At 42.7% G+C, this 22,695-nt stretch overlaps 1 protein-coding gene across 5 annotated transcripts in view; it reads left to right on the plus strand.

Moving 5' to 3' along the window:
* The window catches only part of RAPGEF2 (Rap guanine nucleotide exchange factor 2), a 170,207-nt gene extending 165,111 nt beyond the window's left edge, over nt 1-5,096 (plus strand). For all 5 annotated transcript variants that reach the window (XM_048941364.1, XM_048941367.1, XM_048941366.1 and 2 more), the window contains 2 exons: nt 1,508-1,813; nt 3,083-5,096. In XM_048941364.1, coding sequence (XP_048797321.1) covers nt 1,508-1,813; nt 3,083-3,108 — 332 coding nt within the window. In that variant the 3' untranslated portion in view covers nt 3,109-5,096. The remainder of the gene's footprint in view (nt 1-1,507; nt 1,814-3,082) is intronic.
* The last annotated feature ends 17,599 nt before the right edge of the window (nt 5,097-22,695 follow it).

The following is a 22,695-nucleotide window of genomic DNA, read 5'->3' on the forward strand; positions in this document are numbered from 1 at the left end:
GAGACCGTTGTGATAAGCTGCTTTTCCATTTTCTGCCCAAGTATTTTGCTTAGCCATGGCCTGTTGCTGCAAAGCTTGGGTGCAGCTCTGGATCCTTGAACTGTGAAAAGGAGGGAGCTGCTCAGTTCAGGACTCGAGGTTCTGATTTGTGCCAGTCTCTAATTTTACTCTTTGATGCATTTGGTTTCACCAACAGATGTGCTTCCAGACTTGCCTCTCGTGGCTGAGCTTGCCACTACACTTATATACATTTATAGACCTTGGAGAATGTGAAAAAGATCCAAAAATTGCAGCTGTGTAACTTCCATGCATTCAGTACTAATACCTGTGCTTGCAAATGCAGCTCTGGGTATCATTGATCTCTTGCAGTGGAATTTTTCTACAGAACTTATTCTATGTCAAAATTACTTAAAATCAAAATTTCTGAAATCTTTGAACAAAAATTCTCAAAGTTTCTTCATGTTGCTTTGTTCAGTTGGATGTATTTGTGCAAGAAAAGCATTTCCATGTGAGATTCCATGTGAGACGATTTGGTTCGCTAATAGTAAAAGCAAAAACCCACCAGCCCAGTAAAGCCAGTTGTGAGCTGGTACTGCCCTTTCAGTCAGTTTTGTACTGCATAATGTGGGGTGATGCTGTCCTCATCACTTGTGCAAGAATATACAGGGTATGACAAGACAGGAAGAGTAAATTTGCTGTGCCAGGCTTTTTTTTACCTGCTGTGTTTGCCTTTGTACTGTGACTAGTCACATAAAAGGGTTAGACTTGCAAAAACTGTTCAGGATTGAAGTCCTAATTAACATCTTTAAATATGAAATCCCACAATACAGAATCATGAAATCAGTGCCCATCTGGTCTGTTCCTGAAGTTGTTTAAAACTCTTCATCATTCTTTCTTCCCTCTCTCTGCAAGGGTACACTGGCTATGGCCAGAGTTAATTCTTGTTCAGGTAAACAGCTAAACATCAATAAGATCCACGAAGTATGTGGGCTTTCCATCTCCTGTACAAAATCTTGTTCAATTAGTGTTCTTGCAGGAATGATTTCAAGACTTAATTTTGCAGAAATTAAAACCACAAGAGCAGTGGTCAGTGATGCATGCAAAAAACATGAGAATTAGGTCTATTACTCTTACCTCATCTGTAGCTTTGCCTTAGTTAGTAAGGATTGTAGAAAGTTCATCTGACCAATGAATGTTTCATTCTGTGTAATTGATGGAGCAGCTTCAGCTGCTAAGTTAGAGCAAACTCCTCATGTCATTTGGTGAATTTTTTTTCATTAATACTTCATTACTGGAAGAATAATGGTATCGTGCATATGTTGTATATTTTTGGTTTTCTCATATGGTTTATTTTCCAGTATCTCATTATGTACTATGTAGTGTTTAACTTTCATCCTTCTTCAGGATTTTTCTTCCCGGGTTCATGAGTTGATCAGTGTTTGACTCTCACTGTTTAATTCGAGCAGTTTTCATCTTATCACTTCATAATAATCTGTTTTTCTTGCAGCACGAAAAGAAGGTCGGTATCGGGAACCACCTCCAACTCCTCCTGGTTATGTCGGAATACCCATTGCTGAGTTTGCAGAAGGTGTTTCCCATCCAACTAGAAAGCCTCCGGATTACAACGTAGCACTTCAGAGGTCTAGAATGGTGGCACGGACGTGTGAGACCCATGGGACGTCAGCTCAGCAGCAGCAGTCACATGGCCATTCAACTAGCAGGCCTGTGAGCAAACCTCAGTGGCACAAACCAAACGAGTCAGATCCACGTCTTACTCACTATCAGTCTCAAGGGTTTCCCACAGAGGAAGATGGTAAATTTCTAATTGTTAAATTTTAAGTGTGCTGCGTGCAAGTGTGTTCATTGTTTTCACAGTCGCACGGTAGATTATGCAAGTGATTACTGCAGTAGAAATTCTTGCTATAATTTGAGTTTCCATCTTTCAAACCTTGCCGTCTGTTTTGTTTTTGGAAGGAGAAGGATTCAGTTCACTCAAAACATCATTTAAAATCTGGAATGTATTTCCGCCTTGAATCTTAGACAACCAAGCAGTTGGCTTAGGCAGCTTCTTTTGAGGTGCCTACGTTCCAGGTAAAAAGAGCTGGCTGCCCTGAAAATATCCAGTGTTTGGCACTAGCTCACAATATATATCTCAGTCTACAAATGCCTACCCCAGAGAGCATCGTTGGTGGGGTTCAGATGGATAATCACTCAGTGTTGTAGCTGAAACTCTGACACTGTGGAGTTTCCCATTGCTGGGTCTTCCATACCAACTGCTTCACATGATTTTGCTATCTTGCTTTGCCAATCTTTATGCTTTAGCTCAGCTATTGCGATATAAAGACCATGTGCACGTGGTCTTTCTGTTATTCTGTGGAGTGTGAGTGTGGCTGGATTGCATCTTCAGAGCTAGATGCTTGCAGCCTAAGCAGGGTAATGCTCAAGTCACGCATCTGAATCTTTGATGCTTTGTTCTGTCTAATGGTAGAAAGGCTGTCTCCTTCCCTCCCTAACTGCTTAGTTACTAGAGCTCTTGTGTGCAGCATGAACTCTGCAGTCAAACATGACAAAAAAGATGAGATCCCTTTAATAGAATTACCTCAAACTTTCAGAACTGCTGTGGCAGTTTGAGAATTTTAATTGTGTTTTACCAGTGACAATGGAAGCCACGGTCATTTTTATGCAACCTTAACTCAAAAATTAAGGCGAAATCCAAAATTTCCACTAGGAAATGGTGACTTCTGTCAGATACATTCAAGGAAAACCTAAGAACTGCTTTATGAAGCTGTTAGATATTCAGGAGTAGCTGTCACATTCTTGACCTGAGAATACTGCACCTAGCTCAGAATAGCAATTGTCTTATTTTCTTTGAGAAGAAAATTTCAGAGAAGTGCTTCTCATGAGACCTGAAATGTAAAGATATTCAGATAGTCTTTTTTTTTCTTTCCTTTTTTCTTTTCTTTTTTTAATGTACCTGATAGGGACAGAAAGCACGTGAACACAGTACAGGTTGTTTCATTTAGTCACAGTCTTTGTCTACATGAACTAAATGATGTTTTCCCCTGTCTTATTGTGTTTGCAGAAGATGAACAAGTCTCTGCTGTTTAAGACTTGGGGCTTTTCTGGATCCAGAGTGAACCACCTTAAAGGAGAGCACAAGAAGACGTCCCTAGAATAGGAGCCTTGGAACTATAGTTAAAGGATGGTGGACCTGTTTGCCTCCTTCCCTGCCTTAAAGCAGCATGGGGCTTCTTCCTCCACCCCCACCCCCTCAAACCCCCCTTCTGTCCCCTCTCCCCTTTGCATGTGAAATACTGTGAAGAAATCGCCCTGGCACTTTTCAAACTGTGTTGCTTGAAATGCACAGTGCAGCAATCTCCAAGCTACCACTGTCGCTGTCTGCCACATCACACAGTATCATTCCAAATTCCAAGATCATCACAGCAAGATGATAATTCTGGCTGCACTTCCCAATGCCTGGAAGGGTTTTTTAATCTTCCTTTTCAATTTTAATCGTGATCCTAGCACTTAGTCTCATTGGGATAATGAGATAAGCTAGTTGTCAATTTACGTTTGGCCTTTAACCTACCAAGAGTGGAATGCATTGAAATCCTTCAAGGAGGCAGTGCTTATTTGCTTGTTTACAATGCCTTTGTTACAGTTTTGTATGTTTCGAGATCAAATCCTGCATCTGCCTAGTAATTACAGTATTATTTCCTACCTGTAAGTAGGGTTGCCAGCCTCAGCTCCCAGATAGCATCTACCTGCCACGTGGCTGAGCAGGGCAGAAGGGAAGGCAGAGGCTGCAGGACGCAGCCGTTCCCAACCATCTAGCTTCTCTCTTAGTGCATCCCCCACCCTGGAAGCTTCCAGACTTGTGCCCATTAGCGGGGATGGCGTTGGGTCTAGGATCAGTGCAGAGCCGTGCGCCTACAGCTCTCCAACGAAGGAACGGCGGACACCATGCCTCGTACCTGTGCCTTGTGGGATACAGGACGGCGTGCTCAAAACAAAGTATCCCATTCTAACGAGACAGATGGCAACCTCACCTTTAAGTTATATATGATTTCTGGTTTTGTTTTGTTTTTTTTTTACTCCGTAGTAGGTATGTTACGAGAAAAATTAACTGGATAACGTTGCAGTGAAGGCAAGCTGGGATGTCACAGCTCCTGACAGCTGTTAATATTGATTTAATAACCTCCATCTATTGACTTGGCATTAGGGGGATAAACAAGCCTTTAAGTAAAGAAGAATAACCTTTTTAGATACGCCAGCCTTTGCAATGCAGAAATAGTCACAACTGTTAATGGCTTTGTGGAACACTGCATGTGTAGAGAAGGCCAATGTGTAGCAACCACCTGCTCACAGCTGCTATTAACCTATAACGACTGAAATGACCCTCCCCTCTATTTTTGTGTTGTTTTTGCACAGACTCCGGAGAAGTGAAGGCTGCCAATCCGAGTAGTACTCAAATGTGAGGAACTGCTGGTCTTGGATATTTTTTTTTTCCATTGAACTCAGCTGATCATATTGATCAGTAGATAAACGTAAATAACTTCAACTTTTAAAGATCAAAATGCAGTGTTTTTTCACTGTATCAGGCAAATGTCAGTGCTTTATTTAATTCTCTCTCCTGTAATCATAGCTTTTGTCTATTTGCTTATATATCACGTTGTCAATTATGCATTTGTAATTTTACATGCAATATGCATTATTTGCCAGTTTTATTCTCAAGGCTATGGACCTCATGTGCATATAGAAATACAAAATCCTAGCTCTATCACAAGTTGCACAAATGTTATATAAGCATAAAGTAATTGTAGACCATAGGACTGCTAATCTCAGTTCGCTCTGTGATGTCAAGTGCAGAATGTACAATTAACTGGTGATTTCCTCATACTTTTGATACTACTTGTACCTGTATGTCTTTTAGAAAGACATTGGTGGAGTCTGTATCCCTTTTGTATTTTTAATACAATAATTGTACATATTGGTTATATTTTTGTTGAAAATGGTAGAAATGTACTATGTTTATGCTTCTACATCCAGTTTGTACGAAGCTGGAAAATAAATAAATATAACATTAATGATGTCCATATTGATTCTTATGCATTTTACATTGTTCCACATACTTGAACAAATTTATGAAAAAAATTTACTTCTCTGTGTATTAATATTAAAGGGACGTTGCCAAGTGACGTTGGGCAAACCATCAGCGTGGAGTTTTTCTTGATACACACTCGTGCCACTGTTAATTAAGAGGAAGTCTGTATGCGTCCTGCTGAATGAGCGACTGTTGTGTATCCCCAGCAGAAAGAGTTTGGGAGCCAGAGAGAGGAGTTCCTATAGGAAAGCTTTTACGTATGTGTAGCATGTGAATGGTTGTAAAGGAAGGCTCGTGTTGGTTTCATACTCTGTGTGGTGTGAAAGTGAAGAATGTGCATGGAGAAGAGGAAGAAATAATCCATTTGTGAGTTGTGCCTGAAGAAGGTATTTCAAGTAACATAGGCCGCTTAATAGCATCCTCAGTAATAAAAGTTGATGTTAAACTCAACTCAGTGTCCAACCTTGGCCACCTGAAGAAGTTTGCATGCTTTATTTTAGTTAATTTACTTAATTCAGGGAACCCTCATATAACCCCCTTGATAGACATTTAGTCTTGGGACAAGATGGCTTCTGTTGCTGCTTTTATGGACGGCTTTGCCACAGCCCCAGCAGTCGAAAGGTAATGCTAACATTATTGTCACATTAAACTTCTCTTAGATTAAATAGTACTCTTCTCTTCCTTCTTTTCCTTCTTTTCCTTCCTTCTTTTCCTTCCTTCTTTTCCTTCCTGTGGTTTTAGGTTCATCCTGTCCCTGTCAGACTTGAGTAGTCCAGGAGTGGGAACTTGTGCAATGTCTGTGCATATTGCATAGTTGGATTTTTTTTTTTAATGTGTATAACCAAAACTGCTAGTTTTAAGTGCTTTGTTGGCTAAGAAAGGGTGTCCTCAGCTGCTTCTCCTCTTTCTAGCACAAATGCCCTTTTCCGTCGCTCATGCCTCATTGTTGTTCTTCGGATGCTTCATTCTCCCTCCCGTTAACCTGTTCCTGTCACTTATCTTTGCTGCTTGCTCACATAGCCTCTCTGCTTCTGTGCAGAGCACAGTACCACCCATTTCCTTCCTCTCCAGACGTGGTTTGTGTGCAGTCTCCAGAAACAATGCCGGGAGGTGACGCTTCAACGTTCAGAAAGCCAGAAGTACTTCCAGACCAGGCAAGCTCAGGCTTTGGGGTCAAACTCAATCTCTTGATGTCCCTTCCAACCCCTGCGATTCTGTGATTGATTTCTTTGTCTGCATACACAAAGCTCTACAATTAACCATAGTGTTACACTCGTTCTGCTGCTTTTAATCATGTTTGACCAATATATGCTCTCTCGAGAAAAACGTGCTGCTTTCTAGATTCCAGAAGCTGGTTGCAGAACTGGTGTTGCTAGCGACCCTGCAGGACTATGCAGCCTTCATTTCAGGTGCTGGACACTTGCTCATGGAAGGACTCCATTCTGGCACTCCCAATGGCCAGCTCCCAGAGGGACAGGCAGAAGCCTTCTTTCAGGTGCAGTTCTCTGTTTGGATCTTCATCAAAAGGGCACGTGGCAGGTTTATTTAACGCCTCTGACATCTTGTATCGCCTGTGCTTCCTTGAAGATCGTTTCCAGCTCCTGGATATTGATGCTGCAGATGTTAAGGAGCCGATGAGTTGCTTTCTCCCCCTTTTCTGGTGATGTGTAATGTAATACAGCAACTTCAGCTGGTTTGGGGTAGCTTAAGAATTCTAATAATTTCTGAGTAGCTTAAGTGAGATAATGTCTTTAGGCACCTAGCATCACGCTTGCCCTGCAGGGGATTGGATTAAGGCTTGCAAACATCAGCAAGTGTCCCATAAAGCAGTAGTGCAGTCAGTTTTAATTTCATTTTCTAACTTCTGACAGGCATTTGAAGACGTGTCTGTAGTTCCCTTCACATTATGTTAGGGACCCCAAACGCTATCACTTGTGGGCACAGCTCCCTTAAAGGCTTATTGCACATCCGGTGATTACCTTGAGGACAAATGCTTTCAAAACATCTCCCCACTTTATTCTCTTTATTCAACCTGTCCTTATCACCAGCTGGGGGATAAGCTGGTTTCCCGTTCACTTCAATTGTCTGAACCCAATGCTGACATGGTTTTGGTGTGGTTACAACTGCTGGCTTGGGAGTTAGGTGCCTGATTGCAGCAATTTTGCCTTTGTTTCCCAGGATTTGGCTTTTCCTTTGAGTGCAAGGAGTTCTTCTGTCGCAGGTGCTGGGCACTCTGCATCTAGTTAAATCTTGGCATGCCTCTGAGCTGCTGGGATATCATGCTCCGTTGCTTTTGTTCTTGGAATATTTCTGGGTTATGTTTTGCTCATGCATTTTATGAATCAGTTGTCAGGTTTGGGGATGTGGGAGGTTCTCAGTTTGCACGGTTTAACTGAAAGCAGGAGTGTGTGGTGGTTTTGTAGTAGCTGCAGGGTTAGCCTTTCTTCCTTCTTTGTTGTGAACTTCTGCTTGGTTGTAGTGTTGTCCTGATCAGCATGTTCTCATACTTCTAATAGCTTTGATTGAAATTTGACCATCTCCTCTATACTGCTGAAGAATTCATTGCACCTAATCCCAGCTGGTGTGCTGGTGTTCCGTTCCTCTGCCTCTCATACAGGTGTCACAAGCAGCTTTTTCCCTGCGCTGAAGAACATTAATGCAATGTGCTTGATCTGTACCTGACACTTAGGGTGGGCTTACCTTGGGCATGTTCTCATTTGTAATTGCCAGTGGTTTTGGCCAGTAGGCAGGGCATTTTCTTGTCAGGGTGCTTCTTGACACAGAACAATTCTGGCACTGTTTAGTCTGGAGAAGGGAAGGCTCAGAGAAACCTTATTGCCCTCTACAACTACCTGAAGGGGAGGTTATGGAGAAGTGGGCATCAGCCTCTTATGATAACAGGGATAGGATGAGAGTTGATGGCCTTCAGTTGCTCTGGGGAGGTTCAGGTTGGACATTGGGAAGAACTTATTTTTGTTGATGCCCCGTCCCTGGAGGTGTTCAAGGCCGGATTGGATGGGGCCCTGGGCAGCCTGCTCTAGAATTAAAGGAGGAGGTTGGTGGCCCAGCATGTGGTGGGGGGGGGGTTGGAGATTGATGATCCTTGAGGTCCCTTCCAACCCAGGCCATTCTGTGATCCTGTGGAAAAAGTGGTGAGGTGCTGGTGCAGGCTGCTCAGGGAGGTGGTGGAGTCGCCATCTGGAGATGTTCAAGAACTGTGTGAATGTGGCACTGAGGAATGTGGCCTGGAACAGCCCCAGGCATGGGCTGATGGTTGAACTTGATGATCTTAGTGGTCTTCCCAATCTTAATGGCTCTATGATTCTATAACATGGCTATGAAGGGGAATGCTGAATTTTTCTCCAGCACTCTGGAAAGTATTGGCTTATACAGTTATAATTCTCAATTTTTCACGAACTGCCTGCAGGAGGTTTTCTTTAGTCCCTGTTTGCAACATGAAGAACATGAAGTGTGCAGTTGGCATTCCCCAGGCGTAATGTGAATGGAGAAAACATGCTAATTTGTGAAAGGATGAAAAAATGATTGTGCTGTTTTGGGTTTTTTGTTTGTTTGTTGTTGTTTTTTGCAATATTTCTGTAAGCAAAAGTTAGAATCCTTGCAATCCTTTTATTTCCCCCCCCCCTCCCTGACATTGCAGCTGCATCATCCAGTGTTTCAAAGGATAAGATAATTTCATTGAGATGGAAAATTGAGTCATGTTTTGTTCCAGGGATGAACCCAAGGACTATATTATTTGCTATGTACTTGTTCTGTAGCAAAATGTTCTGGGTTGGCTCACCCTGTAGCAACCCATGCTCTGAAAGTGAGAAGGTCTTGCCCTCAGCCCTTCTGCATGCTCATTAAGGTCACCCCTTGGTGTGTGGCTCACCCAAAAAGAGTGAAATGGCTGAAAGCAGCAGCTTTGAGGGATTTCTGATTCTCTGAAAGTGCATGTCAATAAGAGGTGGGGGAAGAATGCAAATTGCTGGCCTACTGAGAGTGGCCATGTCCCCTCATCGTGTGGAGCAAGCTGCTTGACAGCAGTTCAAGCACCAGTGGCACCAGGTGCCATGTCCCAGTTCCATTGTGCTGCAAGACCCTGACACCCAGAGTCCATGCAGGGACAAGGACACAGGGCTGGCATAACATGGTCATCAGCAGTGATCCTTCGATTTATTCACCTTGGTGTGTCAAACAAATTGCCATGGCTGCTGTTTGGGGCTTGCAGGTTAGCGTTTTATATGTTATTTCACTGCTTCCCATCTCCCTTCAGCTGTGCTTCTTGGAATCTTTGTGCATTTATTTAACCTCCACCAGTATTTGCTTAATATCTGAGCTTTCCATGTGTTGTCAGCACAATCTGCCCTTGGGTCCCCTCCCTGCTGTTTACCTTTGCTTATTACATCAAATACGGTGCATAATTTAGATTGAAGGCCCCTTGAGAAAGGCAATGCATGTTTGTAAAGTAACATCTATGTTAATTTTTATTTATTTCCCCAACAAAGGAAGAATTTTTCTTTCTGGAAGCATGCTGAGCATTGTCAAGATTTAAAAGAACAGAACAAACATCTCTGCAGCTTTCTTGAGTGATAGATACACAGGTAAATCGTTTTTAAAAAGCGCTGCTTGTTCAGTGAAGGTCACCTTCTTTCACCTGAGCTATTATTTTATAAATGAAATGTGCTGGGATTTTAGGAACGTGGAATTGGCCAGATGTACCCAATCGATACCTTTCACAAATCTGCTAAAAATATGCACTTAATAGAATGCTGCATACTGATGACATTGCTTTTTTTTTTCCTATTACAATAAATTATGTTTTTTGAAGATGAGAGTTCAGCTAAATTTATCGACCTCTTACTTGGCCTTATACCTAGGGAAGAAAAGCAGTAATGGAATGACTAAAAACTCTGGTATTACAAAGGTCTGCAGAATGTGTACGTGCATACTTATTTCAGTTTCACCTTTTACCTGTTACAAGCACAATAGACCAGTTCTTCCTAGAATCCTTAAGGTTGGAAAAGACCTCTAAGATCATCTCACCCAGCCATCAGCCCATCCCTCTGTGCCCACTAACCACGTCCCTCAGTGCCACTTGTACACAGTTCTAGAGCAACCGCAGGGACGGTGAGTCTCTGTGTCACTGTGCAGCCCCTGGAGATGCCTGGAAAGCTATTTTGGGGTTTCTCTGCTTGTAAAAGTGTTACATGGCTCTTGATACCTAAAGATTTCATTCCTTTCCTCTTTCCTCTCCTAACGTTGCTGCTGGGAAACCCCTGTAATTCTTAAGTTTCTAAATAAAATGGAATCTTTTCCTTCACTAGGATAAGAGCATAACTAGAAGAAGTGCTGGCTTTTTATAGAAGGCTGCTCCCCACACGTATTAACTACTTGAAGAGGCACCATTTGCTGCGTAATGAGATACTGGAGTTGTATTCATTCATTTTTCCTTATGTGTGTTATTTACAGCCCAAAAACCACCAGTGTGGTTCTTGTGGGCCAGCTCTGAGTTGTTGTTTGTGATCAGCATGCCCATGGAGAATGGAAGAGTTAAGAACATGATGCTCTAAACCATACTAACCATAATCCTACTCAGCTGTTACAAACAGAGTTCAACTTTGATATCTTTACTATTCAGTTTTGAGCAGCCTGCCTTCAAACCTGTTGAAGATCTGGGGGCACAAGTATTCTGCCCACATTTGGAGGAATTGCGTGACCACAGTGAGTGAAATCTCTCTTTTAAATGGTTTATAGAAATCTTGGCGGGGGTCGGGAGGGGGAAGTGAAAATCTTATTGCAACAAAAAGGAGTTCCTATGGCAGGAAAATACAGCCACTAGCTAATAAGTAATCTCTGCAACTCATGTCTCTTTTCTGGAATGAGGTATTGGTGTCTTCAAACTTATTTTAGTTGCATTGGCTTTCTGTTAAATATTCATTGATGTGAATGAAGTGCAGGCCACATGCAGTTCAAATTTTTTTGGTCATTCTAGGCGTATATATTGGGTGTTGTTGGTGCACCAGTATCAGAAGAAACAACCTAAAGACAGGGCAGCAATTGTAGGAGGAAGTAAAACATTTTTTATCCTTGTCCACTGTATGGTTTTTTGGAGATTTGAAGGCTAGCATTCTTTCTCCTACGATTTTCTGTATGTGGTATGAATGCAAGTAACGTGTCTGAGGGATGCTCTGATACTTCAGAGGGATGTGAGTAATATTGTGCAGATAAGTTTGGTTACTCAGGTGAAGATGCAATGCATTATGAGGGTGAAAAAAAAAAATATGGATTTTCTTCAGTAATAATGCCTGGAGGAGCAATTATCTTCTCCAAAACATGCTTTTGCAAAGTGTGTTTCTGTCTCTGTTGTACTATCAGAACTGGAAAGCAAAAATCTGGACGTTGGAGCTTTTTGGAAAAAACATGCACCAAATGCTGGGAGCCTTGTTTAGAAAAACAAAACCATGCAAGCTGACAGCAGGGGCTGTCTTCAACTTGCTTTATCGGCCACAAGTGCATCACTCGGAGGTCTGCAGGCTGTCTTGGATGCGAGCTGGTATACAGGCATTTGCAAACAAGTCAACGTTCCAACAAGCTTTACTCCCAAGCTGGTGTTCTACTTGACTATTCAGTCACTGATTTTAGAAGAAGAGACTTCATGTGCAATTACTTTTCAGTTTGGGAAGATGCACAGTAAGCGTTGCCAATTGCAGGACAAGAAAGACGTCGCTCTGGGTGGTACTGCCCACTGTGACTGAACTGACCACTTCAAAATCGGCCAAAAGCAGAACAGCCCAACAGATCTCAAAATCAAGCATAAATGCGGCTTAGAAAAATGGCTTTTAGAGAGCCCACATGGTGAGGGATTTAAATAAAAGCCTTCCTCATCAGCTAATTTAAACCGTTTGCATTTATGCACATTGTGATACATAGATCTAAGTTACGTGTTGATATTTAGAGTCTTTTTCACAGCTATGCTTGCAAATTCCTTTTGAATGATGTTTAGCCTGTGTGCGTGTTTCCATTTCCTAAAAGCATGCAGTACTTGTGAAGTGGTTTGTATAAGATTGCAAAGAAACCCATGATGGCTGAGGCTGGCAGGGGCTGCCAGGTCCATCAGGCCCAGCCCCAGCTGCAGCAGGGCCACCCATAGCAGCTGCCCAGACCCATGTCCAGGCAGCTTTGGGAGATCTCCAAGGAAGAAGGGACTCCACAGCCTCTTTGGGCAGCCTGTGCCACGGCTCCAGCACCTGCATGGTACAGAAGTGCTGCCTGTTGTTCAGAGGGAACCTCCTGCGTTGCAGTTCGCATCTGTTGCCTCATGTCCTGGCATTGGGTATTGCTAAAAGGAGCTCAGCTCCGTCCTCTTTGCACCCACCCTTTGTGGTATTTGTACATGTGGATGAGATCCCCTTGAGTCTTCTTTTCTCCAGGTTGAACAGGCCCAGCTCAGTGTTAACCTTTCCTCATAGGAGAGGTGCTCCAGTCTCTCATAAGGACCTTTCTGGCCATTCTTTAGATCTGCTCCTGTATGTCCAGGTCTCTGTTGTACTGTGGAACCCAGATCTGGACACAGCACTCCAGATGTAGACTCATCAGCGAGGGAAGCACTGTTTCCCCTGACTTGTTGGCATCATTACTCTTTATCTAGCTCAGGAAACCATTGGCCTTCTTTGCTGGTAGGGCCCATTGCTGGCTTCTGTTCAAATATGTGTCCAACAGGATTTCCACATCCTTTTCTAGCTGGGTGCAGGTGCATGTTCCTCTCTTGGTGCAGAACTTTTTGCTTCTCCTTGAGGAACTTTGTGAGGTTCCTCTCATCCAGTTTTCCAGCCACCTGAGGTTTCTCTGGGAGGCACCATGACTGTCTGGTGCATCTGCCACTCTTTCTAGTTTCGTGTCAACAGCAAAACTGCTGAGTGTGCGCTCTGCCAATCATCCAGACCATTAATGAAGATGTTCAGCAGGACTGGAGCCAGTCCTGAACCACTAATTATTGGTCTTGAATTGGACTTTTTACATGTGATATCCATGCCCTGCTCCTGGCTGTCCAGCCAGTTTTCAGTCACGTTCTGCTCACCCAGCGCAGTGCTTCAACAGCTTCTGTGTGAGGATCTGAAGGGTCACAGTGCTAAAGGTCTCCCTGATGTCCAGGAAAAGAGAGACACAGGGGATGAGACATTTTAAATATCTTCAGTGTGGAAAGAAAAGTAGTTCTGAATTAAAGCTGCACCAGTGCATCCACGCAGGAAAGGGAGCCTGAGTGTGAGAAGAACTTTAAAAGGAATATTCACTGCTCTTCTCTCATCTCTCAGGCTATTTATTTCAACACAGAAGTTTATCAAGGTGATCAAGCTGTTAAACTTGTGTTGACTACTCCTGATGACATTTGTGTCTTTCACAAGCCTGGCAATGATTTCCAGGCCTTGCTGCGTTGTCATGATCAAGATGAGGCTGACCACTTGTGCTTCCTCCCATCCCTCCCTCTTGCCGTTATTGAAAACAGGAGTGACATTTGCTTTCTTTCAGTCTTTGGGCACTTCTTCCAAATGACACAATTGATCAAAGGTTATCAAAAGTGATTTTGTGATGACTTCTGCCAACTCCCTCAGCACTAACATGCGCCCCCCATCACGGCAATTGGACATATCCAGTCTGCCAGGTCAGTATTACCTTACCTGATCCCCTTCCACCAGAAGTTCTGTTGTCTTTGCTCTGGATTTTCCCCTTATTCTCTGGGATTCCAGGTTCCTGAAGACTGGTCTTGCTGGCAAACAACAGGGTGAGATATTCAACCTTTCCTATCCTGTGTGTCATCAGGGTTCAGCAATGAGCCCAAACGGCCCCTCATTTGTGCATGTAATCAAAATCCTAAGAGTTTGTTTCTTCACAGTTCACAGGCAATGTTTTCAGAGAATTCACCTTTGAGAAAATTTACTATATTAACAAAAGGGCCTTGCCACAAGCACTGTGTACAAGCAAAGCTCTCTTTTCTGTATTGACATAAGGGCCTTATTATAAGCAAGGCCATCTCTTCTGTTTCACAATCTGTTACATTATAATTGTGCTCTACAGGCTGTTATTGCTGTTGGGGATGGATCCAGCTGGTACTTATTATCTGAACAGATTCATTGTGTAATAGGAAGCTTCATGCACTTGTTGACTATACTTGTTGTTGACTATAACCTACTTTAAGAATAGAAAAACAGTATTGATTTAGTGGGATATTGGCCATCAAAAAAAAAAAAAAAAAAATTTAAAAAAAAATCTGTTTTTTTCCTTCTCATTGGTATTGGCATTAGTACAGGAACTTTATTTTTATGAAGTTTCTTTGAATTGTGAACCGATAATTAATTCCAACATTCAAGGACTAGATTTGTGGAATAACATCAGCCGAGTTTGAGTGACTTCATTTCATACTGTATGTCTCCATGCACACAGCTAGTGATGTATGCATGGGAGCTGAATGTCTGCAGCTGCCAATCTCTGTAGAGGCTTAAAAAAGCTGTGCTTCTGTTCTGAAGTAGCATATATCAGCAGGTTCGTTTGCAAGCTGGAGAAATTTTTTGCCTTCAAACAAAATCCTTCATGTAGACATCGTGTTAATGCCGGATAATGTAAGAATATATTTTTCAATCCTCAAATATGAAATGCTAAATAATTCAAAAGAACCTGTTCTATTTTAAGAAAGGACTTTTTTTTGAGGGGTGAGAGGGGAGAGGTGGCAACTTTAATCCGAAATAGTGCTTAAAGCAGTGCACTCTTTCTGTGCATTTTACATGGAAAATGTTATTGAGATTGTCTTTCATTAGCAGTATCACCTTCCTTCACTTCTGCTTCTCTCTCTACTTCTTCCCCTGCTCCCTGCTACCCACATTGTGTGGCTTTGCATTATTAGTTAAGCCAATCCAAGCAGTAGCAACTTTGGAAATGGGTGGACCCTTCTTTGGCAAGGTGTTTCAGCAGACACATAATATGCCAGGTAGAGAAAATGATGCAACTGAAAACAACTTCAGGGGAAAAAAATTAGCTGGATCCGTTTCCTGTAACGAGTGGTGCCACAGAAGGAGAAAAGGCAACACGTGGACAGGAAGGGGAACAGAAAACAGCCGTGACCTGATTTTGGCAGCTATGGCAACAGCGTTCACTCATCCTGCCGTTCCTTATCATCCCTACTTCTGTTACCTTGGGATGGTGCTGGTTTGTTCCCTGGCTCCATGGTTGTGTGCAGAATCTCCCTGGCTCTGCCACCTCGTGGAGTTTTCCACACTGTTCCCAGTGTGGGGACTCTGGTGCAGCTGGGTCCGGGCTTTAGAATATGCTCTCATGCACAAAAAGTCTTCACTTAAATATGGTCTTGTTTAAATGATATGGTCTGCGTGTCCACCAAAAATGATCAGTTGTAATTATAGGAAATATAAAATACTTGTGTTTTCCCCCTTAGTTTACAGAAAATGAGGTGTGCTGATTGGAAAATGCGGAGATTCCTTTGACCTCAGAACCATTTACAGCACAGTTGAGCTCTTAGTTTTGAGTAGCCAGTTTTGTAATGGCTCACTTCACTTCAGCTCTCAGCATCTGAGAGCTAAACTCTCATCTGGAAGGAGGTATAAGGATGTATGCAATCACAATGTCTTGTATTGCGTGAAAACACTAAGTCTTATTCAGTAAAGTACGTGGAGGAAATGTGAAGAAATAAGGCACAATCTGAGGCAATGGCCTCAAGTTGCTCCAGGGGAGGTTCAGGTTGGATATTTGGAAAATTTATTCTCTGAAAGAGTGGTGAGGCACTGGAATGCCTGGGGAGGTGGCAGGAGTCACTGGAACGGGCTGCCCAGGGAGCTGGAGAACTCACTGTCCTTGGAGGTATTCAAGAACTGTGTGGATGTGGCACTGAGGGACATGGTTTGGAGCCTTCATGGGCATGGGCTGATGGTTTTGAACTTGATGGTCTTAGTGGTCTTTCTAATGTTAATGATTCTATGACTCTACGAAATGGAATTCTGTTAAGAACATGCAGGTTGCTTCTAGTGACATCGGCTTTCAGTCTTTCTAAACTTGCTCTCTATTGCTTTCTACAAGACTTTCTAAGCTTCGTGATATTGCAGCCTCCTTTTATCTCATGTCAGACATGACATTTCTCACAACAGTGGGTGACACTTGGTTTATTAACCAAGAATACCAGTACAAATGAGTATTACTTAATTTTACTGAGCACTTTGCAGAGAGGGCCCATCTAAGCCCTGCAGTGCCCAGCACTGCATGACAGCCATTGTGCTTGTTGTTCCCTCACTTGGAAGACCTGCAGTGGGGCAAAGCCAGCACATGATGCTCTGCAGACCCTTGACGATGGGATCTCCACGGCTCCTATCAGGAAGCAGCTGTTTCTGGCACTAGTAGCACAGCGAGATCAGGGTGTCTGTGTGCCACAGAAGGAGGAATACCAACAAGATTGCAACCCCCCAACAAATTATTGGCAATGTTTTGGTGTACATACTCAGTAAATATACTTGGTAACATTGCTGACCCTTTCTTTTCCGTTGTTTTTGAGAGCCCAGAGGCTGGGGGGGGGGGGGGGGTGCGCTGCTTCTTTCTGTCAGTATTTAAAGTGCAATTACGTTCTGTAGGATATGGACAGCATATCTAATGCAGAGAGCTAGTTGTTTTTTGTTTCAGTTACTTTGAGGCTTAAATAATCTCTGATCTCGCCGTGAGCAGCAGCTCTGCCCTTAGCTTACGGTGGGTAACAGTCTCCCCGGAGTGGCAGCTTGCAGTAACTACAGGCTGTTCGAATCAGTTCTTCACCTTCACACCTAAGATATTTGAAGTATGCTACGATCCACCGACGTTTTAAGGATGCATGCTCCGAACTGTTTCATCAATTATTAACTGTGCAGTCTAAACCTCACCTCTTTAGCTAAGACTTCAAGTGTATCATTAGTATGAATAAGTCACCTTAAAAAGCTTGCACCTGTGAACTACTGTAAATGGCATGGAAAATATGCTACAGCAACAACATAATCTCTAGCCATATATATATATACACATATATTTAATGTAAAAAGCATAATTCTGGCTTATCTTTAATATACTATCTAGTGCAGTGGTAATATTACAGGCTCACAATCTACACATAGGCAGTCTCTATGTGTGATGCTATTTTACTAAAAATTAGTAAAAATATCAAATATGAATAATATAAAGTACAAACAATATAAAATATAAATTTTACTATGAAACATGGCTGAACTCTGAGTAATTTCCCAGTAAGGTTAGGTTATCTGATACTAACATTGTTAGCTGAGTAATTGCAGGCAGCTGGTTCAAAGCCCTGCTTTCTGCCATGTAAGCTTAGCCAAGTAACTTCCAGATTATCTAGGATCACTTTATCTGGGATAAAACCTACACTTGGGGTCCAGTTCAGCTGTTCTCACACTGGTACTTGTTGGAGGTGCCACAGGTCATCATCCTATCTGGTCTGGTCTCTAAGGATGGTACAGATCTATCAGGTGCATCCAGCACTGTGCTGAACATGTGTGGGCCACCCTTGGATATAAGGTAGGGGAAACTAAGCCCTAAGCATTTTCTGTTCAAAATGACTACCTCAAATACTGGCCGTTCTCTTTCTTCCTTTTGTTAGTCTTTCCTGAAATTCTTCCTAGTAGTTGAGAGCACTTTTCTGGCTGAATTTTTCTTGCATTTGTTTCGATATTTTGACATCACGCTTTGATTTAGGATGCTGAATTTGAATTATCTGCTCAAATACATCTTCAACTCCTGATGAAATGCCACATATTAGCTATAAATATTAGATTTAGTCAAAACCAGAAAACTGCTTCAAGTTTCAAAATTCATTTTGCTGTTAAAAATAGAACATTCAAAGCATCTGCTCAACCTTCTAGGTGACCTGGAAGCCTCTGATAACCCAGTGAACTGATCTGAACAGCTCGGGACTTGCCACTTGCAATGACTGACTGCAGGGATCTAGCTATCTGTTGACAGACTGAGTCGATTTCGTATGCAGACACAACATAGTGACATGTTTTCACCAGATATCTGCTCCTCTTGGCCTGGTGTTCTGCAGTGCCACGCTGCCATATGCTGCCATGCTCCATAGGTGGTGTCCGAGTCTGCAGAATGTGGTCGACAGAACTGCTGCAGTACTTGGTAAGAGCTTACCAGAAATAGATACCGGGATATTAAGTAACCTGAAGCTTCAGGCTGAGGCAGGCTGGTATTATTTTTTTTGGGGGGGGGGGGGGGAAGGGAAGAGGGAGCAGAAGGGGTGAGATCTTAAATATGCATTCAACATCAAATTGGTGACTTTCCAATATTTTTACCGGATTGAAGCAAACAGATTTGCACATAAACGGTGTCCTCTAACAGAATTAAAATGTATTAATAGCATCTCCTCTGTTACTGGCAAGAAGGTCATTAGTGTAATAAGGAATCATTGTTACGACTGAAAGCATACATCTATTATGAGTTTAGTAGTCATATTAAAAATGGATGTCTGAGGTGTGTGTTGCACTTTTTATTAAAGTTTAATCTATTACCAAAAAATAGCAACGAGATGACAGAGGTCCTCGTGGCCCCACAGTGTAAATTTTCTTCTCACCAGACAGTTATTAAAAGGAAGAGGGCTATACCTTTTTTTTTTCCTCTTGGCTAGTGGATGTTATTCACATCCTTAACATTGTTATTTTATATGTGTCCCTGCAGCATCATAAAGTCTTCTGCAGTGCTTTCATAAAGCATATAATACATAGTTCCACAGATGCCTGAAATGAAGGGCCAGAGTTCTGCAGTTCTAGCAAAATGAGAACAAAATTGTGTAGTAGTGGCTGCTGTCAAATTCTGTTATGACAGCAACAAGGACTTTGAATGCATCTGTATTTGCTGTGAAATTTGGCTGTCAGACCTTAGTGTATGACAGGGAACATACTCTTGGTACGAGGGCAGGCAAGCCAATGATTAATCAGTGTATTTAAGGACTACTGCTGTTCTCTAGTCCCTGGGCCTACATGGAACACACCTGGAGTCAATCTCAACCTTTCAGTGCTTGGAAAATCAGTAGACAGCTGGCCTATGCATTTGGGTTTTCCCACGTAGCAAGACCAGTGGTGTAAATGAGGCTGTGTGTTCACAGATGTGTCTGTGATTCTTTACAGTATGCAGTAGCATAACTTCAAGCACCTTCTATCTGTGAATCCTGTTCCACCATTTTGTTCCAAAATCTGCTCCTTTTTTTGGTGTGGACTCTTAAAGCTGACATGAAAATATTTCACTTCTTCCCGGCTGTTGACTGCTGAATTAACCATCTAATAACATCGTTCTCTCTGCCTTCGCTGAGGAGAGAGGCTAACCTGAGTGATTTATAGCTCACTTAAATGCTCCAAAGTGACCCAGGAAGGGCCTTCTTCGTTTCTCTTAACTACAGGAAGACCTTAGGTCAGTTTGGGTTAGATAATATGGACTGTGCTGACAATGCAGCGTTCAAGGAATTTCCAGTACCTGCACATTCTTTTCATGTTTTCATATATTCACGCATTTATCTTATGTTTCTAGTAGTTCTCTCCCCTGTCCAGGGAGATTTTTTTCTCTGAGATTGCTGAAGGAAGATCTCTGCTAACCAGGCCCTGAGTGACACTGGAACATGAAGACAACAAACCAGGAAAGCCCCAAGTGGGGCAGCTAAAGCTCTGGCTGTCACCAAGATGCTCCTGAATCAGGTAGGCAAGGGGAGCCAGGGAGAACTTGACTAATTGTAAAAAATTGTGGCTATAAATTAAAAAACATTCTAAGGCAGTTTGACTTAACAGATGGTTTTAAGCCCTTCTGGCAGCTACCAGTGTTTCATTTTGCCTGCTAGAGGAGCAGTTTCTGCAGGTGCTTTGTCTGCACCCTTTTCATCTCTGTCACCAGGCTGAATTTGGAAAGAAATCTGACTAAGTGGATGTCTACCAGAGTACACAAAGACTCCTACTTGATTTCTGGATGTGCCATACCAGCGCTGTAGTGGCTGACCCTGTGCTAGTTAGTGTCTCTGCAAAGCTGGTTGGTCTGGGAGCATGCTGTGGGGATGCTGCTGTATCGAATCTGATGCTGGGGCAGGTTGGGGATGCAGACACTGCTCTTCTGTGCAACGTGGATGTGCCTTGCATATGGCTGGCTGCATATAACTTGCATCTAACAGCACTGCCACAGAAAATGTTCAAATCTTCTGACGTTGACATCTCAGATAGTGACATAATTTGGAGAAATAAGCAATGCTTAAGGAACTTGAGATGGGGGTGTTGAGATAAGTGAGTCAGGTGTTCACCTAAAAGCATCACCTTTGTCAGGGCAGTATTGACTAAAGCCGTTTCAGTCTGTGAGCCAGGGAATGCCACAGCCAAGGTGTGGGGTGGCAGTGCCACTGTGACAGCAGAGCCTGCTGTGTGTTTGGGTTTCTGGATGTTATATAAGGAGAACTGGCTGTCTGGAATCATTTGCAAACTACTGTGGAAGGACTGCTGAATGAAGAGTCACATTCAGCAAGAATTAATTTAACCTTGAGCAATGATATAGCTATGATGTAATGCTGTATCAGTGGGGTTTGTCTACTGGCTACCTTTTATTCTAGTAGCTGCGTTTAGCCTGATGGCTATTTATCTTTCTGATATCGTCTCCTTTGGAATAGCTGCGTATTTCCATCTGTGTGTGAACACACAGTGATCTCAAACCTGTTAATACATGACTCTAACTCTCTGGGCTCTATGTTTAATTGAATTGTGAACTGGTATCAAAATGTGAGATGGCATTATAAAAAGAAAAGCCCAAAGTATTTCCTGTAACAGATTTGCATGTGTTGTGAAGTAACTGTCTCTGTCTGAATGATTTTGCCTGCATTTTTTGGTCAAAAGGACAACTGTAATTTGAAGCTATTGCATTTTTAGCTCAGTGTCAGGCTTTCCAGGAAGGTATTAGAGAGAATGATGAAACTGCAGTGCAGTTCCAAACAGAAATTCTTTTTTCAATTCGTTTCTGAGACAGTGAAATAAATACTTGCAATCTGGCTTGGTAATTCTAAGCACCACAGTAGCACTCATCAAAGCGTTTTGTTCTGTGAGGCCTTCGTGAGTGCATATTATTGCAAGGCAGTTTATAGGGCGAGCAATAGCTTGTGTCACTGTACAGTATTGAGCACTAAATCAGTGAGAGGTGCTTTTGGCTTGAAGCTTGCACAGCTTCACAAATGGATTGGTTCACTTCAGTCTCAGAAGTTGGCTGTGAGGTATGTTATCCTACCAGGGATGATTTGTGTTTCTTTGATCTAGGACATGTAGGGACCTTGCTAACAGAGGATGCTATTGATTAAAATAACCCTATGTTTTTTTTTTCTTGCTTTTCTTCTTTTTAAACATTGCTGAGGACCTGAGTCAAGCTCATCGGTTTGGCATCCTCATGAAAAACATTCAAACTATTCCAGTGGGTTTTACAGAGAAATGCAATTGATGCAATGTGTTGTAGTCCATTCCCTTATCTAATGTGTTGTAATGAGAGAGACCACCATTATTGATGGAAGTCACTGGTGCTGAAAACCTGTAGCAGTTTGAACAGTTAAACTCAAGCTATGTTGGGTAATATCAAATTTAGTGCCAAAGTCCCACTTTCTATATTAAAATCTAAGTATAAAATACAGGAGTGGGAAAAACCCCACAGGATATAAGATAAAGATAAAAAAATAATTTGGATAACTAACTTCAAAACTTTTTTGCCTTGTAACTAAGTCAGATATTTCTTAAGATCTTGAGCCACTCTTGCCTCTCTTTACAACCTGCAGTGTTTCTGCCCTTTCTTTCAGCCCATTTTCCAGAGAAGTTTGCATTCCCACTGTACCTACTGTAGCCAGAAGAGTATATGATAGAATCATAGGATGGTTTAATTTGGAAGGGACCTTTAAGTTCACCTAAATCCAACCCCCTGCTATAGGCAGGGACACCTCCATCTAGACCGGGTTGCTCACAACCCTATCCAGCCTGGCCTTGAATGCTTCCGGGGAGGAAGCATCCGCAAGATCTCTGGGTAAATTGTTCCAATGTCTCACCACCCTCACAGAAAGAATTTCTTCCCAATATCTAGTCTAAATCTACCCTCTTCCAGTTTAAAACCATTTTCCCTCATCCTGTTGCCACATGCACTTATAAAAAGTCCCTCCCCAGCTTTCCTGTAGGCCCCTTCAGGTACTGGAAGGCTGCTATAAGGTCTTCTCAGAACCTTCTTCTCTCCAGGCTGTAGGGCCCCAGCTCTCTCAGCCTGCCCCGTAGCAGAGGTGCTCCAGCCCTCTGATCATTCTGTGGCCCTCCTCTGGACCCACTTCAACAGCTCCATGTCCTTCTTGTGTTGGGGGCCCCAGAACTGGATGTAGTACTCCAGGTGGTGTCTTGCAAGAGCACAGAAGAGGAGCAGCATCACCTCCCTTGACCTGCTGGTCACGCTTCTCTTGATGCAACACAGGATACAGTTGGCCTTCTGGGCTGCAAGTATGCTTCACCAGCTTATACTGAGCCCTTCATCAACTGACATCCCTAAATCCTTCTCCTCAGGGCTGC

Source organism: Lagopus muta, chromosome 4, assembly GCF_023343835.1.
Source record: "Lagopus muta isolate bLagMut1 chromosome 4, bLagMut1 primary, whole genome shotgun sequence".
Taxonomy (NCBI): domain Eukaryota; kingdom Metazoa; phylum Chordata; class Aves; order Galliformes; family Phasianidae; genus Lagopus; species Lagopus muta.